This window comes from Gavia stellata, chromosome 10, assembly GCF_030936135.1.
Source record: "Gavia stellata isolate bGavSte3 chromosome 10, bGavSte3.hap2, whole genome shotgun sequence".
Taxonomy (NCBI): Eukaryota; Metazoa; Chordata; class Aves; order Gaviiformes; family Gaviidae; genus Gavia; species Gavia stellata.
Window position 1 is genome coordinate 14190735 of NC_082603.1, and position 19913 is coordinate 14210647.

Here is a 19913-nt window from a genome sequence, read left to right on the forward strand (position 1 = left end):
AATTCTGCTTCAGACTAGAATTACTCTTGCATAATTTGAGCTGAATGCTTTGGTTAACTTGGTAAAATTAATTTATCAAATTAAAACATTTCTAAAAGTCAGTTTTAAAACTACGGACTTGTTCCCAGTTAACTGAAAATCAATCTTAACCTATTTGCTGTTGTAGTTGTAAACCAGCTGTGGGATACATAGGGATATATGCAGCTCCTCTTTGTCCACCTGAAGAGGTTCATTACAGTACAGGCCCTGTGTACACAGAAAAATCTGGCATTTAAAGGAAAGGGCAGAGGAAGCATATGAAGCAGGTCATGGTCAGGTTCCACTTAGGGCTTTGCATGTGATTGCATGCATATCCTTCTGTTTTCCCCTTTGATATGCCTCTTCATTAGAGATGGTTCTGCATCAGAGAAATTCAGAAAAAACACACACTGCACTTTTCTATTTCAGACCATTTTAGCATAGCTAGTTATGCTGAGCATTAGACTGTGACCACAGTTCCCATAGTGAGTACTAATGTATTTGGGCATGTTCCAGCAGACCTGCTTTACAAATAAAGTGTCTGCAGCATAATCATTTGAGAATGTATCCTGTACTCTCAGTTTCAAGGTTTAAGGCATTTGGGAATGTAACATGTTTTCCTTGAGATACAGGATTCAGTTTTCAGGCCTGCTTAGGTGAAGTGAATGTTACCCTCTTTGAAGTCATCTGTGTTGAATCCTATTTGCACTCAGCTGCAGTCATTCAACCCTGACATTTCAGTATGTGTTTATTTCAAATCTGCTTGCCTTTCAACATACTGACAGATGAATATTGGGGCAGGGAGGAAAGGCCGTGTTAGTCACCTCTGAAAGACTCTGAAGAGGAAGTAAGTACCTAGTTCTGAAATCACAGGACATAAATAACAGATATTCACAATACCTAGACACCCACAAAAGCCTTGGTGGGCATTTAGAGCCTAATCATAGCCAGGACCCTGAACAAAGAAGAATTGATCCATCTTTCCTGGTTAAGAACAGCTGGAAACATCTTCAATTCCCAGTTGAAATTAACAAGGATTTATGTTTAGGGGTTTAACTATACTGTGCCTAACAAAAAATACTATGTTGCCATATTCTAGCTAGGGACACTGCGATTTTATTGGTGAGGTACATCCTCTCTTGAGTTTCAAAACCTCCACTGCTACCACAGGTGCCTTTATTAACTGAAGATTTGCTCCTGATGATTCTGATCAGTCTCTCTCCATTTGCCCTCCAGAGCAATGGAAAAAAGAGTCTGGCCATGTGTCCAAATAACTTCTCATTAATCAATTGCAAAGTACCTTCCAACAATACTTTATATCAAAATGAGTATTTAAATGAGACTAAAAATGTGTAGATCTCATTCTGGGCCCTATAAAATGAAGAGGCGGGTAGAAGCATCCTGCAGAGTGTAGAAGCAATCCGTTCCAACAAGATTTTTTTAAAAAATTCATGCATGCTAATTCCCCTTCTCATGGTAACCCTCCCAGACAACAGGAGCAATCCTAGGAGTCCTTTTATTTAGATATGTCACCATAGAAGCTAAAAAGCTTTGCTTCACCTATTGCCATCAGGTATGTGATGAAAAGAAAATTATAAAAGAGAAGAAATACATAGCTTGACACTTCAAACTCCCTAGAAAATAAGATACTCTAAAATATACAAAGAACTGAAAGAAAGAACTAGACTACAAGATTTAAGTAGTCCCTTTTCCTAATCTCCCTATAAAGGGCAGAATGTCTAATTTTAGCCCTAGCAAGGTGTTTAAATCCAAGCACTATTCTGCAATAAATTAGAATTCCCAGCCTAGAAACTTCAGACAACTTCTTTGTTAACTGAAATAGCAGACTAGAATTCAGCTGTTGCCAGGCGTAAGGTTTTATGCTTTCTTAGCTTCACTCTTTATCAGTCTAATCTCTCTAGCTGATGCAAAAACCAGATTCAACCTAGCACATAATTTTAACCCCATCTTAAACTAGTATCTTGCATTCCCATACTCTCAGTGTTAGATATATTCATTACATCACATCTGCATAACTGACTTCTAAATTATGATTAATATAACTTAGAAAGTTATTATTCTGTAAGGAGACTGAAAAAAATTAAGAAGTTCCTCTCAGAGACTTATTTTTTGCCATTCTGTTGAAAAGAGACTTAATATCAAAGACTCCCAGTGCTCAACAAGAACTCCTGGAGGTAAAAATTAGTTTTGTGCTGTTGCAAAAAACATTTGCAATTTCATAAAAACTAATCCAAATAATTAGCATTCCATTTAAAGATAGTTAGATGATGCTTTAAAGGTTGACTTTTTCTGCATAAATCTCATTGAAAGATCTGATATTTTTAATTGTGAAAAAAATATTTTTCATTTTAATTCATGTTTGTGTGGGAATCTATTTTAAATATTCTGAAACATTACAAATACGCTTTCAATAAATGCCAGTATTCAGTCTATTATAGAGGTGCAAATCTGAGTCTTTGAGAGATAAACAAATAATGATTGTTTGTACTGAATGGAAAAGACTTGTGAATAATGCTACATTCTCTAAGGAGAAATTTAGAAATGCTTAATAGACCTTGATTGTGCAAATAGGGTTGTCTCTGTATTTGCTTTTAATCTCATTCCAGATGCCATAATCACTAACTTTTCCTTTTGGATGTTTCTTTGTTGCAGGGTCCTCCGGGTCCACCAGGTCTCCAGGGTCCTGTTGGTGCCCCTGGTATAGCTGTAAGTAGCTTATTCAGAGCAAACCCCAGTCTTGCGGTAACTCATCTGAAACTTAGAAGTTCTTTGAACTGCATGCTCCTTATTCCGGAATATATTTCAAATCACTATTAACAGTTCGATCATTGTCCTCTTACATGCTGTTGTTTATTGTAAACAAGCCTGCATAGGTATTATTTTATTTCAGATTTACAGCAGGGCAATAATTTGAAGGAATTATTAAAAATGAAATAGTGTAAATAGCAAACGGGGCCCATCCTTTCAGTAAACTTGTTTGATGATTTGTCTGACAGTCAGTGGTAAAATCAGCTTGGTACCAGATGCATTTAAAAGAGAGTATCCCTTTTTTTAAAAATCCACCTGATATCAGGTGGACTGATTTTTATTTTTGTTTAGAAGGCTTTGAATTCTTCTACCATGAAGATTGGTAGAACTATATGCTACTCAAATTTACTAATATGTAGGTATTCAACAGCTAGAATATTTATGCAGATGTGAAAGAGAAGAGGTATTCGGGGAAAATTTTTGAGAGACATGCAGTATTATTTAACCTACATTAAAACACGGCATATGCTGGTATTCTATTTGTATAACAGATTTCATTCAATCAAGGTGGTGTACATGCATTTATAAAGACATTAGGAGTGATTTTGAGCCCTCTTGGAGTTGTTTTCCAGTGATTTCAGTGGAGCTTTTTCTGTTATTATCAGACCTGTGACATTTTTGCTTTTCGCTGTTTCCAAATAGGGAGGTGATGGGGAGCCAGGCCCAAGAGGTCAGCAAGGGATGTTTGGGCAAAAAGGTGATGAAGGTCCTCGAGGCTTCCCGGGCCCACCAGGCCCTATTGGCTTACAGGTAAATTCCTTTATTATTTTATTGGAAATAAATATTGGATGACAGTAAGAACCCTGATTTCTGTGTCAGAAACTGAATGAGTATTGTCTTCTATTAAATAAATGATAGCATCAGTTAATAAGAACTGAAAGATCCCATATTTATAGAGTTCCTGCATAAATAGCAAATTTAATGCTGAAGGAGATTGGTAAGATGCTCTGAAACTGCACTCCTGGATACCTTAGGCTTCAGAACTTCATTCAGTAACTCATTCATTTATAGTGTTCAACAATTTCTGTTTTAACAAGAGCACTTCTTTTTACTGGAGATACACATTTTAAATAAAAGATTCAACCTGGAGTAGTATTTAACATGTCCTAATCATTTACTGTATTTTCACAATGGGTTTTGGCAACATAGTGTGTTTGTCAGTGATACCGTCACAGACACTACTTGTGTTCTGAAAGATTAGCAGAACTCCATGATGCTTATACATTGCTGCCATCATTGGCAGGTTCCTATAGTTTCATGTTTCTTCCTCTTAAAATCGTTATTTTATGAGTCAAAAACACAAAGCAAGCATACAGTAAAATGTAGGCTTCTCACTGCTGCATCCATAGAATTACAATTGAAAAATCCTGCTTTTTCAAAAATTTAATTTGCTTAAATATAACAAAACAAAGAACAAGACGTTTAAGACCTTTGATTCATTTCCATGTAATTAGCATTAGAGGCAAGAGCACTTTGAAACTATTTCTAATCCACGCATTAAGCTGTAATATGAATCATATATACTCTCTTCTAAAAAATGGAAAATTATAGCAATAGTGTTTGAATATATTAAACAGTATGTCTCCTTTCTATCCACCATGCATGAACTGACTCATCTCTTTCGCTAAGTTGAACCTTAACCTGTACCTATCATCTTTAAAATTCTATTACATAATGCAGTTCACAAAACTTACAATGAAGTTTATAAAATATTGCAAACCTCCATGGAAGATAAACAGTTCATTACTGCACCAACACATACGTCTTGTGTAGATTCATACTGCCTTTGAAATTGAAAACATATAACTCGAAAAAAAATATTCCTAAATTTTATTATGAATTGTTAAGTTTTTTACTATTTTAAAGAGAGTGAAATAAAATTATCCTTGGTTTTTTTCTCAGATCTAGGATACTGTTTCAATTGATATTATTCAATAAAGTCCACCTTCACATTTTAAATTTAATGAGCACTAAGCTACATAAATATAAAAATCAATTAGGTTGCAACTTACGCAAATGAAATATTTCAAATGAGGAATTTTATTTCTCTTTTAATTTGAGTATGTTGGTCCATGCACCAAGATCCCATATATGCTAATGGTATTGAAGTACCATTGAGAAATCAGGAGTTTCTTTGATTCAGTAATGCAATTCTCATGGTAATTATGAACTGTTGGGGAGTAACAACTTTCTCTGTCTTATACATAATATTCCATGGTAACTATATCACACTTACTCCAGTTAAATGCTACTGATATTATTTACATTGGACATTAAGTAAAAATTATTTTTGTTCATAAAAGTGAACATTGGTAATTTTGAATATTTATTACCTTAATTGTGAATTTTCTTGCTATTTAATTTTGATAGTGTTTTTAAAAATAAGGAAGTTTCTTATTTTATAGTCAAGTTATAGCAATTTTACTTAGATTTTGAAATATTAAATGACGAACACCTCAATTATTTCTTGCCAAAAGGAACTGAAAGGACTCCCAAAATATCGTGTCCAATAATGCATGAAATACTGATTCAGTGAAATCAGTTGGAGTTTTTCATTGTTGAAATAGGGGTTCACCAAATGGCTTTGGAAAGTCTTTTCAAAGACAGAAATATCAAGTAAATGTTTAATTACCTTCAAAGTTTCATAAAGACCTCCTCTGCAAGCAGTTGAATGAGCTCTTTAGGTTTATCATGACCATGAATCATAATGGATAAGGCATTCAACTTTTTAAGCTAAATGTCTTTTTATGTTCATGGGATAGAACTTAGTGGACTGTTGGCAACTGAAAGAGTTAGTTTATTTGAGCTGGAATTCATCTTTCTAGTCATCTAGTCCAAGTCTAGGCTTCTGCTCTAATTACTCATTAGAATAATTAGCTACAAAATTGTTATTTAAAACTCCTCACATGGAAGGAAAAAATTAAAGTCAATTCAAATTTCATTTGTTGAACTATTACAAGGTTACAAAAAGTAGACATGAAGAAAATTAGAAAGTAATAAAATGACCTGTTATCATAACCCTGGCATTACTATTCAGCATGTGCTGTAATCAATACATGTTACTGAAGATAGTGTTATCAGCTATGGGCTTCCATTTTAATAGAATACAGTCTAGTATTTTTTAAAATAAACAAGGTTTATATAGAAAAAACACTGTGTCACCACATGAACTAAAGCTGGCTTTTTTCATGCTGATTAGCTAATAGTAAACAGGTTTTCACAACAACCACAATGCACTGACCGGTCAGCCAATTTTTTTCAGTAGTAGACAACAGAGACATACATCATTTTTAGAAAAGGTATATCTCTGAGTTTTGACAAGTCTTTCTACTGTTTAGATCATGTCAAAGTAGGAGGGCAGCTGAGGAATGGATATAGTGTTGGCTAAGTTTATACTTCACACTTTTTTATACAGCTTTTTAATAAAGATGGCAAACTGTTCTTTCCAATCTGGTTAGCTATAGTTTGATACATACTTTGAAAGTAGCAGAACCCAGGAGGTGAAACTTAGAACCAGATCTTAATGTAATGTAATTCAATATAATGCTATTGACTCCAGATCCAGGGGATCTGCTTTTCATAGAAGCCAAGCTTTGATCCTATATTTAGGAATGCCCAGCTTAGTGGTGACAGTGCTTCTAGCTGGGGTAACATTATACTAGATTATCAGTATTAGCATCAGCTACAGTTTCCTTCTCTTGGTGTTTGTTACTAGTCAAACTTGGACACTTTGGTTCTAAGGATATATTTGCATAACCCAATGCAATGCCTCTCAGCAGGATTTATTACCTCCACTGGACACCTTAGTAAAGCAGTTATACAGTTTCCAGTACTCAAGTAGCTTAGACATTGCATCCCACTTCATTGTGCTGCACTGATCATGTTTTCTCCACATATATATGTATCATAGCATAAATCAAATTATCCAAATGCCCACCTGAGGTCTGGGTAATGATGGGAGTGTTTTTAAAGTCAGTCACCCTAGCATTTCTGTGTCCTGTTTGGGTTTTTTTTTTAATTTTCTACCTCACCTGGTTTAAACATCCTAGGATTACCTATATATTTGCTGTAATAGAAAAAAACTCCTTTTTTTTTGTTGTTTTAATGCAAATAGGTTTTGTTTTCTTGTTCCACCCACCCCCCCCAAGTTTCCAAGTTTCACATGTAGATCTGATTTATATTGTTTCATATTGGTTTATAACTCAGCATTCCAGGTACCCTCCTAATAGTTTTCTTTACTCTTCCATGTGGTTTAGGGTCTGCCTGGCCCACCAGGTGAAAAGGGTGAAAATGGTGATGTGGGCCCAATGGTAAGACTTCTTCCCTATTGGTCACTTTGGGGGCTGTAAATATCATCTGTATATTATTGTCTTTTCTGTGTAGCTCAGAATTTGATAAGCTACTCCTGAATTTGGTGCCTGAGTATGAAACGTTTTGTGCAACATAAACTCTCTCTGGGCTTTACTTTGCTTTCCCACATCTATCTCCTCATCTTTAATGTCAAGATTTATGTAACTTAAGAAAATACTCTGAAGAATAGGTAGCAAAGCAGATGCTATGTGTGTCTGAGAAAGGACAGTGGCAAGCAGGTTCAGGACAGAGAGAGAAAAAAGAGAGACCAGAGAGTTTGGAGCTGCTTTTCGGAAATTCAGGGCATTGTACCTTAGCTTCAGGTAATTGCAGGCCAGAAGATGGTAAACACTACTTGGCTATGTCTACTCTGCTTTTCTGGGTAATCCTGAGAGTACATTTTCCAACTGTTTATACTGTTGACAGAATGCCTTCTGGGCTGGAACTGACTGAAATGCAAGCTATCTACAGTATACATTTGCCTCCAACACCCTATGCCAAGCCGGAATGCTGTATAATTGTCCATCTGTAGGCAACATGGTACAGTACTGTCATATGGCTGTTACCAGACAGATAAGCTACTCCAGGGTCTTTGCACAGTGGAAGGGGTGTGGAGGTAACCTGCAGGGAAAATACAATGCAGGAAACCAATCCTCAGGAGTCCTAAGCATCAGATCATTTCCAGCTCAGGTACTGTATAACATAGGCTGGATCCCTGTCACCTTGTGAACTCATGCAATGGGCAGCAATCTGGCCCTGCTGTTTCTGTAGCACTGCAAAGATTAAAAGTCCTCTACAGATTAAGTATATTATCTTTCATTGGCCAAAAAAGCCCCACTGGACATATTGTTTATGATTGTAACTATATCAAATTGTCTCTTTGATACAGGGTCCACCTGGCCCTCCAGGTCCAAGAGGTCCCCAGGGTCCTAATGGAGCTGATGTAAGAATTAACCTAATTTTTTTTTCTCTCAGTAATTCAGTAATAAGCACTATATTTGAGATAACTAACAACTTTTATCATTGTAGGGTCCTCAAGGCCCCCCAGGCTCAATTGGCTCTGTTGGAGGTGTTGGTGAAAAGGTGAGTGTTGATAATATACTCCTAGATAGAGAAAACATTGGAATAGGAATATGAACATACATTTTGATTCTTCTTTAGAGCTATATAGATATACTACAGTTCCCAAATATCCTTCATTGACCTAGTAATTGTTAATAGTGATCTAGCTATACACCTAATGGCTGACTTACGATGGTTGGTCTTTTTATTTCATGTTTTACATCACAAAAATATTTAACAATCAGAGGAAAGAGCTTTGGAGCAGAAAAGGTAGTTTTCATGTGAAGGATTGAATTAAGGTTATGGTGATTTCCTTAACTACATAGTTTGATGCCTAGAGTAACATTATTGGCTTCAAGTGTTTTTCACTTAGAATATCATTTAGTCCTCTATCTGGAACATTAAGAATATAAGCTATTATCTAATGTATCAGTGGTAAACATATCTGTGAGGTAAAGCAGACCTGAAGCATCAATATGTATCTGTTCCTCATACAGTTCCAATAAAATCAAAGGTTTGAGGATGATTTGTGCTGGTTGAAAACCTGACTTAAGACTGATGCTATATGACATTCATTCATCAAAATTATTTTCATTTCTCTATTCAGAAAATTTCCTACCAGTATATGGGGTTTTTTTTTGAATTTCATATCTTACCCAAAGAACATGTCAGATAATATCTTCCTTTTTCTTAAAGGAAAAATATTGTATGTGATAGACATAATGGCTTTTTTGAGTGATTTATTTGAATCACCAGTGTAAACTATTATAAAATGCTGAGCAAACACAAAATTCAAAAGAGGGTCTCTTGAAATTCTTGTTTATGTTTATTTTAACAAGTTAGATGACCTCAGCCATATCATGCCTCTAAGCCTAAAACCATTTTGCTGTAGTGTTACAGATTTAATATGAAATTTTTCTTTAATTTTGGATTTGGAAAGAAGATTCTTGAAAGGAGCATAAGGTGAAGGAAACAGAATAGAAATATATTCCAGGCCACTATATAAATAACTTACTGAGAAACTACGTAGATTGCTTTTGAGTATTTAAATATTTGTCACAGAATATCATATGTATTTGATGAAACACTGATGTCAATGAATTCTAGAAAAGACATCCCTAAGAATGTCAGTATTGGTAGTTTTTCAGAAAGCTCACTTTTCAGAATGTGAAGCAAGTTTTCCCTTTTCCTTCCTGTCCCATCAGATAATTAAATGCACGGGTACCCTTCCCCTCATCTTCCTCACACACCATTACTGAACTTCAGCACTTCAGAAGTCAACCTCTGTTCCCTTTCATTTATCCACATATTTGCTTTGACATGGTGTACCAGTATTGTACCTTTCGGTACAAATCCATCAGATCTATGAATTTACAAACAATGAGTCAAGCACCAGGTCAATCAAAATCACTTATATTTGTCATGATCCTCTTCTTGATCACTGTCCAAAAGCACGTCACTCTGCTTCACAGAGCTTTTAGGTAGTCCTTCTTTTCACAAGATAAGGAAGTTGCCATTGTTTTCCCAGGATCATTTGTATGACTAATAATAATAACAAAAAAAGAAATTCTGCAGTTCATTCTACAGTATCTCACAGGCTTCTTGTTTCTCTGTGATAACAAAAGATCTTTCTTATGATGCTCTTCAATATTGTTGACATCTACCATAAAATTTTGGTTATATGTATGTTTTTCCACTAAAATGTCTTTTCTTTAAATAACCCTTCACTTATATTAGAGCCATGTCAAAATGAATCACCAACTTCTTATCAGTATGACCAAACTATTCTTTAAATAGAATCTTCAGATGTTTCATGATTTTTTCTACATGCCCATCAAATAAATCACTTACCAGTGCTCTGGGATGTGGTGAAGAGAGTACTAGAATAATGTAATATAACATATGGCTTGATGGAGAAACATCCTACTTTGTCTCCTTTCTTTGTCTTTTGAGATCAAAGGGTACTGAGCACAAGCAGATGAAAATATTAACTTTATACTATACTTTTTTCATGTTAGCACTGTCATGTCTTAAGCTGACAGTGCTTCATTGCATTCCCTGTTTCTTAGGATGTGGCTCTGAGCATCAATACACCTCTTGGTAGCAGTGGCATTCTTGTGTTTTCAATCTTTTTTACCCATAATTGCATAAGACATACAAAACATGATGCCCTCCTGCTTGACTGCATTAGTAACAAGAAATTCCCTCTAATCTCCCATTTTTGTGACGTTGTTCCTCCAGCCTAACTTAAAAGACAGCTTGGACTCATGAAGAGCTGCAGGATTTTTTTTTTTTCTGGGGAGAGTACCAAAAACGTGTCTGAATGTAAGAGTTGATAGAGATGGCAAAAAAAGTTATTGGAAAAATAGAATCTGTTTTGTCAGCAGAATACAGAAAAAAATGGGCACTGTGGGAAGAAAAATTCTTCCTGTGACCACTGGGGTACTGAGAAAAATGTTTATTATGAGACACTACATCCAGGGTAGCACCCATTATATTTGCTGCTTTAAAAAAACCCCACCTTTTATAATATTGTGGCCCATTAAAGTCAATAGGAATTTTGCCATTGGTTTCAATCGCTTCTTTAATTTTTACTGTTCCATGAATAAATTATCTTCCAGTCATTTTGTAAAAACATTGACTTATATTGAACTCCTTACTCCTTTGTTTCTCCCTGTGACTCTTCTATGTAATTTAGAATCCCTATTTGTAATAATCAGCCCACAAAATTTAATTCAAAAACATGAAATTCAGACTGTTTATCACTGGTTGTCGTTTTTATTTCCTATTGCTTATTTCCCATTTTCTCTGCATTCACACAGAGAAGCTTCCAAGTATATTATTTTGGAAGTTTTTATTTCTTCTAATTACTTTCCTCCTCCTTCTGAAGTTTTAGTACATGCCAGTTTTTCTCCTACTTAGGACACATTTCTTCTTAATTTCAGTTCCATTTAATGAGTTCTGCAAGCTTAGAAATCAAAGACTTGTTTTGTCAAGAAGAGTTCCCTCAATGGGAGGACAGTTCACGCTTTTAAACAAAACACACATTTTCTCTTTTCCTTTTCTTCCCACATATTTTTTCCCCAATGTTTTTCTTATTACATCAGCATGTTTCGGCCTCTGCATCCCTTTCAGGAAAGACATATCATACTACAGATAATGCAATGCAGTGCTGATTGTAGTGTGGAAAAACATTTTGGCATCCTCCCTGTCACTGCTGGGGAGTGAAATAGATTTGCTTACTTTCGTATTTGAATGGTTAGACTAGGAGATATTTTTTCATTAATACTGGGGTTTCAAACCCCCCTTATCTTCTGGCAAATTATAAACAATTTTTGTCACAGCGCCATGTATTTTTAACTAACTTGTTGTTTCCTCTGCTATACACACAAAGGCCTAAATGTTCAAAGACATCTTCAGTACAAATGTGCATGTAGCCTTGCATTATTAATGCCTGTAGCCTCCATGGAGCGGTCTAGAAGTCTTGAGACTTACTTTCAACCAGAAGCACTTAAATCCAGCTTCCACCCAGAGATTATTCTCTTTGTTGTGCTTATAATTAAGAAAAAGTGGAAAAACAAAATGTACCAACACACGCTTATCTCTAACTTGATATCAAAGGCCTAACATGCAGATATTCTAAATACACATGACTTCTTAAAACTGGGCCTTAGATCTTTTACAACATCTAAGAATTTACAACACAGTGAGGAAAGAGAACAAGTAACATTAACCTCACACTTCTCTTCCACAAAGCCTAATAAAATAAATTTGCCTTTCTAATTTAGGCTAATCTGTGATAACTGCATGGAGTATTGTGCCATTCTTCCACCCTTTCTCCCTTCCACAGCATGTGTTAAACTGGCGGAGTCAATGAGTAATGCAAAATGAATGTCTGCAGAACCTAAGCATTCTTTCTGTAGCTTCTCAGAATTTAAACGTTTTACTATATGAAAAAGTCTGATGTTAGAAAACCACTACATGCATCTGGGTTTATACTCCTTCCTATTATATAATTCTAAAATAATTTTTAAAATAGTACACTAATAAGGAGTCCAACACAGTAAATAAGTGAAATCAATAGTTTACATGCTTAATCAGTCATTGATTTATATTGCAGATGGAAGTGAGAGGACAAAATCAACTGAATATTCTGGCGCTAAATTAAAAAACATGTCTGATAAGGTTGCATAGACATCTTTATGTGTGCATATAATTTTTCCACACACCTGTGTGCAGACAATTGCTAAGTTACTTAACCAAGATGTGTCTATGACAGTTTATGCTAACTGAATATCTGCCCTAACAAATTACTTTTAATAACTTCACATGACTCACTTACTGTGATCTCTTCTCATCCTTCTCCATCTCTCCAACATGCTTGTAAACATAAACCCCCCCAGAAAATATAGCACAGCTTTGTAATTTCTCTCGATTAAATTTATCTCTCCACAGAGCCATAATATATATAACACAGTCACATATGCATACCTATGTGAAAAGGGATTGTCTTCTAGAGTCACAGTTTTTCTCTTTTTTTCTGTTTTGTAAGGATGGCAAAAAGGAGCAAAAGTCTAAATGAATCCTTTTCACAACCCAGTCAGTTGCAAAGCTGTCTCTCATTCTTACAAAATAAATCACCATGTCCCAGGATATAACCAAAAGGTGGCAGCCTTCCATCCACTATCTCTCTGTCTCTGTGCTTTGTATGGACAGTTGTCTAGAACTGGTCCTAATAAGGAAAACAAGGGACTTTTAAGCTACTGTCCTTATCCTGATACACATCATTCTGCTTGCTTAATCCAAGGAGGTTTTCAGAATTAAACATGTCCATGAAATGACACAACTCTTTGTAGTTTAGAATTTCTGTCTTTGCTTGTTGAAATTCTGTCAGAGGAAGACTTTACCTAAGAAAGACCACACTAACTTTTAAAATATCTGACCTGATAACAAAAGAGGAAAACAATTCCAGAGGTGTAATAAATCTATTATTAGATTATATAATCTATTTCCCAGAAGAAAATGAGGTATTTCCCATGGAGAAGGTGCATCGGATTCTGAATTAATACCATCCTTACCAAAATGCAAAGAAAGACACAGGCAAAGAATAACCTACAGATTGCACAGTTTTTAGTAGCTATAAATATGCACTCTGTAAATATATATCAGCTACAATCTTCTCTATCAAAACATTGTTTAATTCCCTTAACAGCTGTCTAAAATATATACAACCTTCCATAGTACCTAATATTTGGAATATAAAAATCAGTGTCAGAAAAAACAAGGACAGCATACAGGGAAGAGTCACATTTTTTAATAGAGCAATGATCTAGAAGTATTAAAGTGAGATGAAACTTTAACTAGTCTCATCTTTCACAGATGCCCTTTAAGGGGAACATCTTGACATTTTCTGGCCCTTACAATTTTGCTGTCTTCCACACTGCTGTTTATTGGGGAGTGACTATGCACAGAGCTCATATAGGCTGCCTGCATTTGCCAATTTCAACATGCGTGCTATAGAACAGTGTTCCCCCCTTGTCCCCAAGTATAAGTCAATATGTCAGAGAAAGCCCATCTTTTCTCTTGTTGCATGATATAATAAAATGAAGATGTGTTTGTCAACGGGAAGGGTAAAGAGTGGATTACAAATCAAATGTGAATCATCATAAATTAAAATATCATTTGGCAGAAGGGCAGAAAAAGAACTTAGTCTCTGAGAAGCTTAGAAGGGGATTATACTGGCACAGGTGCTTGTCAGGCAAGACTTGGCACAATTAGCATTCTTATGTCACTCAGTTAGTTAGTCCTGCAATGGGGACACCTGTTCAGGGGTCTATATTGTGGACTCTGTTAGCTATAATATATCTACTGACTTGAATAACATCAATTTGTGTGCTAATTCCAGACCTCATTCTTTGTTGCTTTGATTGACAGTAGGCATGGACAAAAACCCAATACTAATGATGCTGCAGATTCAGTAAACCCTGTGCAGAGGATAAGGAAATTAAGATTATGAATTTTCCTAGATAACATACTTAATGCTTATTGACCTGAAGTATCCACTAGATTTTTTTTAAAAAATAATGAATGCTTTATCACAGAAGCAAATGGATATTAAGTACTAAGAGGGATCATTAACTTTGAAGATTACTGCAAATTTAAGTATGTCTAATAAAACATACCATGGTTTATAAAGACAAATTTATGCTTTAGAAGTGCCCTTTCTAAAGGACATTTTAATATTGCTCCTAAAATTGTGGTAATCAGTTAATTATCCTATTCTGGAATTCAGTTGGGTACTCAGATCTTCTTCCATTCATCTAAGCTAATTTACATTGGGCCAAATTCTGGACCCAGTGAGGTCATTGTGCTGCCATTAGCTTCTATGAAACAAAGTTCAGTACCTACACTGTTAGATTTGTTTAAAATTAATATTTTATGATTTATACTTCTATACTGTCCACATGGAAATGACAGACATGCATGTTGTATTAATTGAATTGTCATAGAATGAAGAGAGGCATGCAGGTCATACAGGGTAAGAAGGATACACAAATTTATTCCAAACCTATGTTTGAGTTCAGTAGAGGGGACTGAGTGAAATGCATTTTCAGCACTGAAGTACTTTTGTTTATAGGCATAATTATTAGCAAGGTTCATTTGGTTTGGAAAAAGAATCTACGTGATGGAAAAAAATCCTCCCATTAGCAGTTACATTGAGAAATCCTTTGGAATAAAAATATATAGTTCTTATCTCAGCACTCCATGACAATCACAAAACAGATTCTGTTATCCTTTCACAGACTTGTGTGTCTGTGATGCTAATAGCTAAATATTCTACTAACAGAGTAGTTTTCTATAAACGTTTATTTATCAGACCACTGAGCTAGAAAATAATCAGTCATAATAAACTTTAAAATGAACAATTGCAAAGACAGTGTTTGAGCCAATACTGCGTGTTAGCTCAAAAAGAGACTGAATTAACTTAAACTTTCACTTAATAGTGTATAATCTTTGACTTGCACAGATTTTTTTCATATGGTGGTGTCCTCAAAGCCATCTATTTTACTAAACAATTTCCATCACCGGTAAATACATAATGTACACCCTTGTGGCCTGTGGTGAAAGTTTTACTACCTGTTATGCTATTATTTTATCTTTTTCTTTATATGCATTTTTTATTCTAACAGTAGCTATAGCAATAATATCTTCACTCCATTGACATGCATTTCCAATTAGTATTCTCTTATTTGTAGAAACTTGCTTCCAGGCAAAATGTATCTTCTAGAGAAAAAAACATACACAGTCAATATACTTCTTTGGCTTTTCTGTGACTAGAAAAAAAGATGACAAATAGGAAATTTCCAGTATATGGGCTAATGAAGGGGAAGATCTTCCAAAGCCCAAAGGGAAGGTTAGTCTCCCTGGGTCACTAAAAGCTTAGTTTGATATATTCTCTCTAAAATGTCAGATTCCAGTTCTGCAAAACCATATGTAACTCAACCCCCTTTAGCTAGACCAAATAAAAGCCAGTTCCTGTAAGCTGTTCACATGAATAAGCATGAGAAGAATATGTAATAACAGAAGTAAATTCATACAAATATTCTCCCTAATGACTCAACAATTTATCCTCACACATTTGCAGGGTGAACCCGGAGAAGCTGGTAACCCTGGACCTCCTGGAGAATCTGGAACGTCTGTGAGTATTTTGGTTTTGTCTTATTATTAACCTTTATTATGGTGAACTAAGGTATCTGGTAGTGCCTAATTTAGAAAGCATTTAATCATTGAGTACCTGTGTATGTTTCCTTTAAATTTTCAGTGAAGAACTTATACCTTTAAAATGCAATTTGTTTCCTTATAATTAGAGCCACATCTTATGGCTAGAGGACAACGCTGAAGACTTCCTAAGAGCACCTATTCTTTCTTCCAAAAGTATTAACTTTGACACGCATGTTTTTGTCTCTGAAGACAGTTCATTGATGCAAACTGGATGCAGATGTTGGCACTCAACCTGAGATTCACAGGTTTTCCAATCTGAGGCTGAGGTCCTAATTTCCCTTTCACATGCCAGCATTTATTGATGAGTAACATTGCCCAGGTCTGAAAAACAGTTTTGCCATTGTAATTTTTTTTTAGCCATTCAATTTCCAGATGACATTTTTGTGTTCATATGTTTTCTACAGGGTCCAAAAGGTGAAAGGGGAGAAAAAGGTGAAGCTGGTCCACCTGGAGCTGCTGGACCACCAGGTGCTAAAGGACCTCCGGGTGATGATGGGCCTAAGGGTAACCCAGTAAGTGAGCTTAATAATTTTAACACAAAGCACTGTGAAGCACTACTGAAATTGTGCTACATATAGAACTGTATATAATTTTCTATATTGAACTAAATTCACTTTATGCTTCATAAAATATTTGTGATGATTGCTACCTGCTTGTCAATGGATAACACATTCCTTGGGTTTTTTTCCTGATTTATCTAGGGCCCAGTTGGTTTTCCTGGAGATCCTGGTCCCCCTGGGGAACCTGGTCCAGCTGTAAGTATACTTAAAAGCAGGTTTAGGTCCTAGTCTTGGTTTGCACTAAATTATAGTTAACCCTGCCTCTTCCTTGCCTGGGGATGAGGTCTTGCCTATAAGATCTGTTGCTTTTCTGTTCACATATTTCCTAAGGCTTAAAAAAGGTTTAGAAATCTTTAAGAAGTTTTGAAAACTAGTGGCCTTAGGAAAATGCTCTGTAGAAAAATAGTGCTCTTATATTCATATATGAAGCTAAGTTACTTAATTTAGCTGAATTTTGTATTTTGTTTATTTTCCTGTGAATTCTGTAGGGTCAAGATGGTGTTGGCGGAGAGAAGGGTGAAGACGGTGATCCTGGTCAACCTGTGAGTTGTTTCTGTCATTTTATTTCAGCTGTATGGTCTCTCCTATGCTAAGAAAGTATCTTTTGCTGAATTAGTGGTTTCTATACATTCATAATCTTAAAAATATTTTCTAAATGGATACTTTTTCTATTATACTGAAAAATACCTATTTATTTCCTTGTAGAGATAAAACTGCCCATATTATAGTCACAATCAGAAGGAAGAGTTCAATTCCTTTTCGAAGCAGAAACAAATTATGTGTTAAGGATTTGTGCTGGAGCTGCTGAGGAGCACTAAAAGTAGAGCAACTCTGAGAATAAGAAAGGAATGCTGCAACCAAATAATCTTCATTAGCTGACTTGATGAAATGAAGCAAAACCTTGATGTTTCTGCTTTAAGAAAGTTAAGAAGTATCTGAGCAATATCCACATTAAGCATCAAAGTTCTTAAATTTCTGTAATTCCCCTATTAAAACATCATTAATTTTTTTTATTGCAAAAAGATAGGGTTTCCATTTTGGAAAGTTTCTTTCTAGCTCTGGAAGTTCTGATTATCAGGGAATTATCCTACACAGTATAGTTTGAAAATGAAAAATGCTAGTACATTGAACAACAGTTGGAAGTAAGTTACAAACTGGGGTTTACCCGCAAACTTCAGGAAATTAGTATCTGTACATCTTACTTAACAGTAAGTACTTTTAGAGTGTTGTGTTCCTGAAGAAAAGCTTATCAAACTGTTCAGCAACCCTGAAATATTTAAGAGTATCAACAGCTTACCAAGATGGAGTAGCCAAACGGCTATCAGAGCACAAAAGATTTTTCAAGAGAAAGCCACCCAGTGGGCAGCTAACAGATGTAAGTGAAAAAATTTAGCAAAAGTAACAACTTCAGCACCTGAGAAAGCAAGAAACTTCTTAATGGAGTTAGGCAGTAGTCTAAGACCATATGTTACTTCTGTGCAGCCACTTTCTGGTCTGAGATGTTTTGTTGCAAACAGGAAGAGAAAAAAAGAATTATTGCATTTTGTACAGTAACAGAAGCTGTTAAAAATTTCAAAAGACCACCCTAAGAAAGGATTTGTTAAATAAGCAGGTACACTTTTCTGTGTGTATTTATGGTACTTACTTTCTGTCTATTGAAAGGGGCCAACATATTGCAGATGTTTGTTGCATTTAATAAAGATAACTTTATCCTTTGTTACCACTAGGCTTATCATTTTCCCTTACAGGGTCCACCAGGTCCTTCAGGTGAAGCTGGCCCACCAGGTCCACCTGGAAAAAGAGTAAGTAATTTCTTGTTTTCTCTTGTGCATTTCTCTTTCTGAGACACTATGTTCTAGAGAATTTCAGCTACTTGTTTTCCTTCTTGTGACACTCATATATGATGTTTTAAGTTTCTTTTAAGTAATGTAATGGGAGAAATGGAAAAAATAGAAACAGCAGAGAAAACCCTTTAATATGGGTTACATGGAACATGGGAACAAAAATACATAGGGAAGAATGTATTCCTTACCTATAAATGTGATTTTTCTTTTCACTTAAGTGAATTCAGTGACTGCTAGGGTAAGAATTCGGTGTCTGCTGGATTAGTCTGCTAATATGAGTGAGTGATTATGAGAGTAATACAAGACAACGTCCTTAGGCACATGACTGCTGGCAGGGAGCAAGAAGAATGTGTCTGCTTTGGTGTCTTTAGCCTCTGAAATAAAATAATTTAAATGCAGCTTTTGCGCAAACCCGTGTCATCCCTGCTGCATACAAAATTAACAAGCAGACATTTCTGTAACTTATGAAGCCATTCCATTATTTCTAAAGTCTTTGAAGCTTCACAGGCTTTACAAATATAGCTAATCAAAACCCGTAAATAATGTTACACTTACAGAGCTGTAGTAGATGCATCAACCTTTATGTCTGCTTCAGAGAGCAATTAGATGCAGCTTTACACTTTAAAAAACAAGGGAGGGGGCATGTAAGCTGAGAGCTATTTAACAAAATGTGTTAAATTGCTCTATTTAATAGGCTTGAGTGAACTGACATGGCTAATTAGTTTCATCTATTTTACACAATAATCTATTTGCTCCACCAACTTGCAAAACATTTATAATACAGTAAATTATTATTGTAGCATTAGCAACCTTATCACTAGAACTGAAATACAGCTCGATTGAATATCAGCAATTAGTATGTTTGTTCAACATCAGATTAGAACTTCCTACTTTATTATACAGAAAGGCAGTATCTCATTCCTAACAGATTGGATGTATTGCATCTGATTGTACCTAGACAAAAAACTCTTTAGAAACACAAATATCACATCACCTGTGGTTTGACACATTTTCAATTTAGGGAAAATGTATGGCTAAATATTGCCAAGTAATCCCATTCCTGAATTCTGAAGAAAACATTTTGTAGAATAAGATTCTACATTACTTGAGTACCCAAATGTTTCAAGCTTGTAGAGTCTGTAGTGTGTTGGTATTGTACCAGAGAGAAACCCTGAAGGATTGAAAGCTTCATACTTTGCTGGCAGAATGAACATACAACTGATGAAAACTAACTAAGAGCATTTTTATGGTAGAATCAATTTCAACAAAAAGCCCTAAAAAGTGTCCTTTCATCCAGATTAAGAAGGGCATACTATTTCAGTAGTAATGCTGCTGTCTATGGAGGTTCAGCTCTGGCTATACTACTAATAAGCAACATTCCACCCCATTTTTGGTTTTCTGTCTCTGAAACGACAAGCTAGCAGAGCTCAGGTTTCATACTTTTAAATCTAGCCCCTTGAAATCCTCA

General features: G+C 35.4%; 1 protein-coding gene across 4 annotated transcripts in view; it reads left to right on the plus strand.

The window, feature by feature from the left end:
• Window positions 1-19913, plus strand: part of COL11A1 (collagen type XI alpha 1 chain) — a 162310-nt gene that overhangs the window by 121910 nt on the left and 20487 nt on the right. For all 4 annotated transcript variants that reach the window (XM_059822273.1, XM_059822276.1, XM_059822272.1 and 1 more), the window contains 10 exons: window positions 2692-2745; window positions 3490-3597; window positions 7104-7157; window positions 8087-8140; window positions 8227-8280; window positions 15905-15958; window positions 16446-16553; window positions 16743-16796; window positions 17090-17143; window positions 18350-18403. In XM_059822273.1, coding sequence (XP_059678256.1) covers window positions 2692-2745; window positions 3490-3597; window positions 7104-7157; window positions 8087-8140; window positions 8227-8280; window positions 15905-15958; window positions 16446-16553; window positions 16743-16796; window positions 17090-17143; window positions 18350-18403 — 648 coding nt within the window. The remainder of the gene's footprint in view (window positions 1-2691; window positions 2746-3489; window positions 3598-7103; window positions 7158-8086; window positions 8141-8226; window positions 8281-15904; window positions 15959-16445; window positions 16554-16742; window positions 16797-17089; window positions 17144-18349; window positions 18404-19913) is intronic.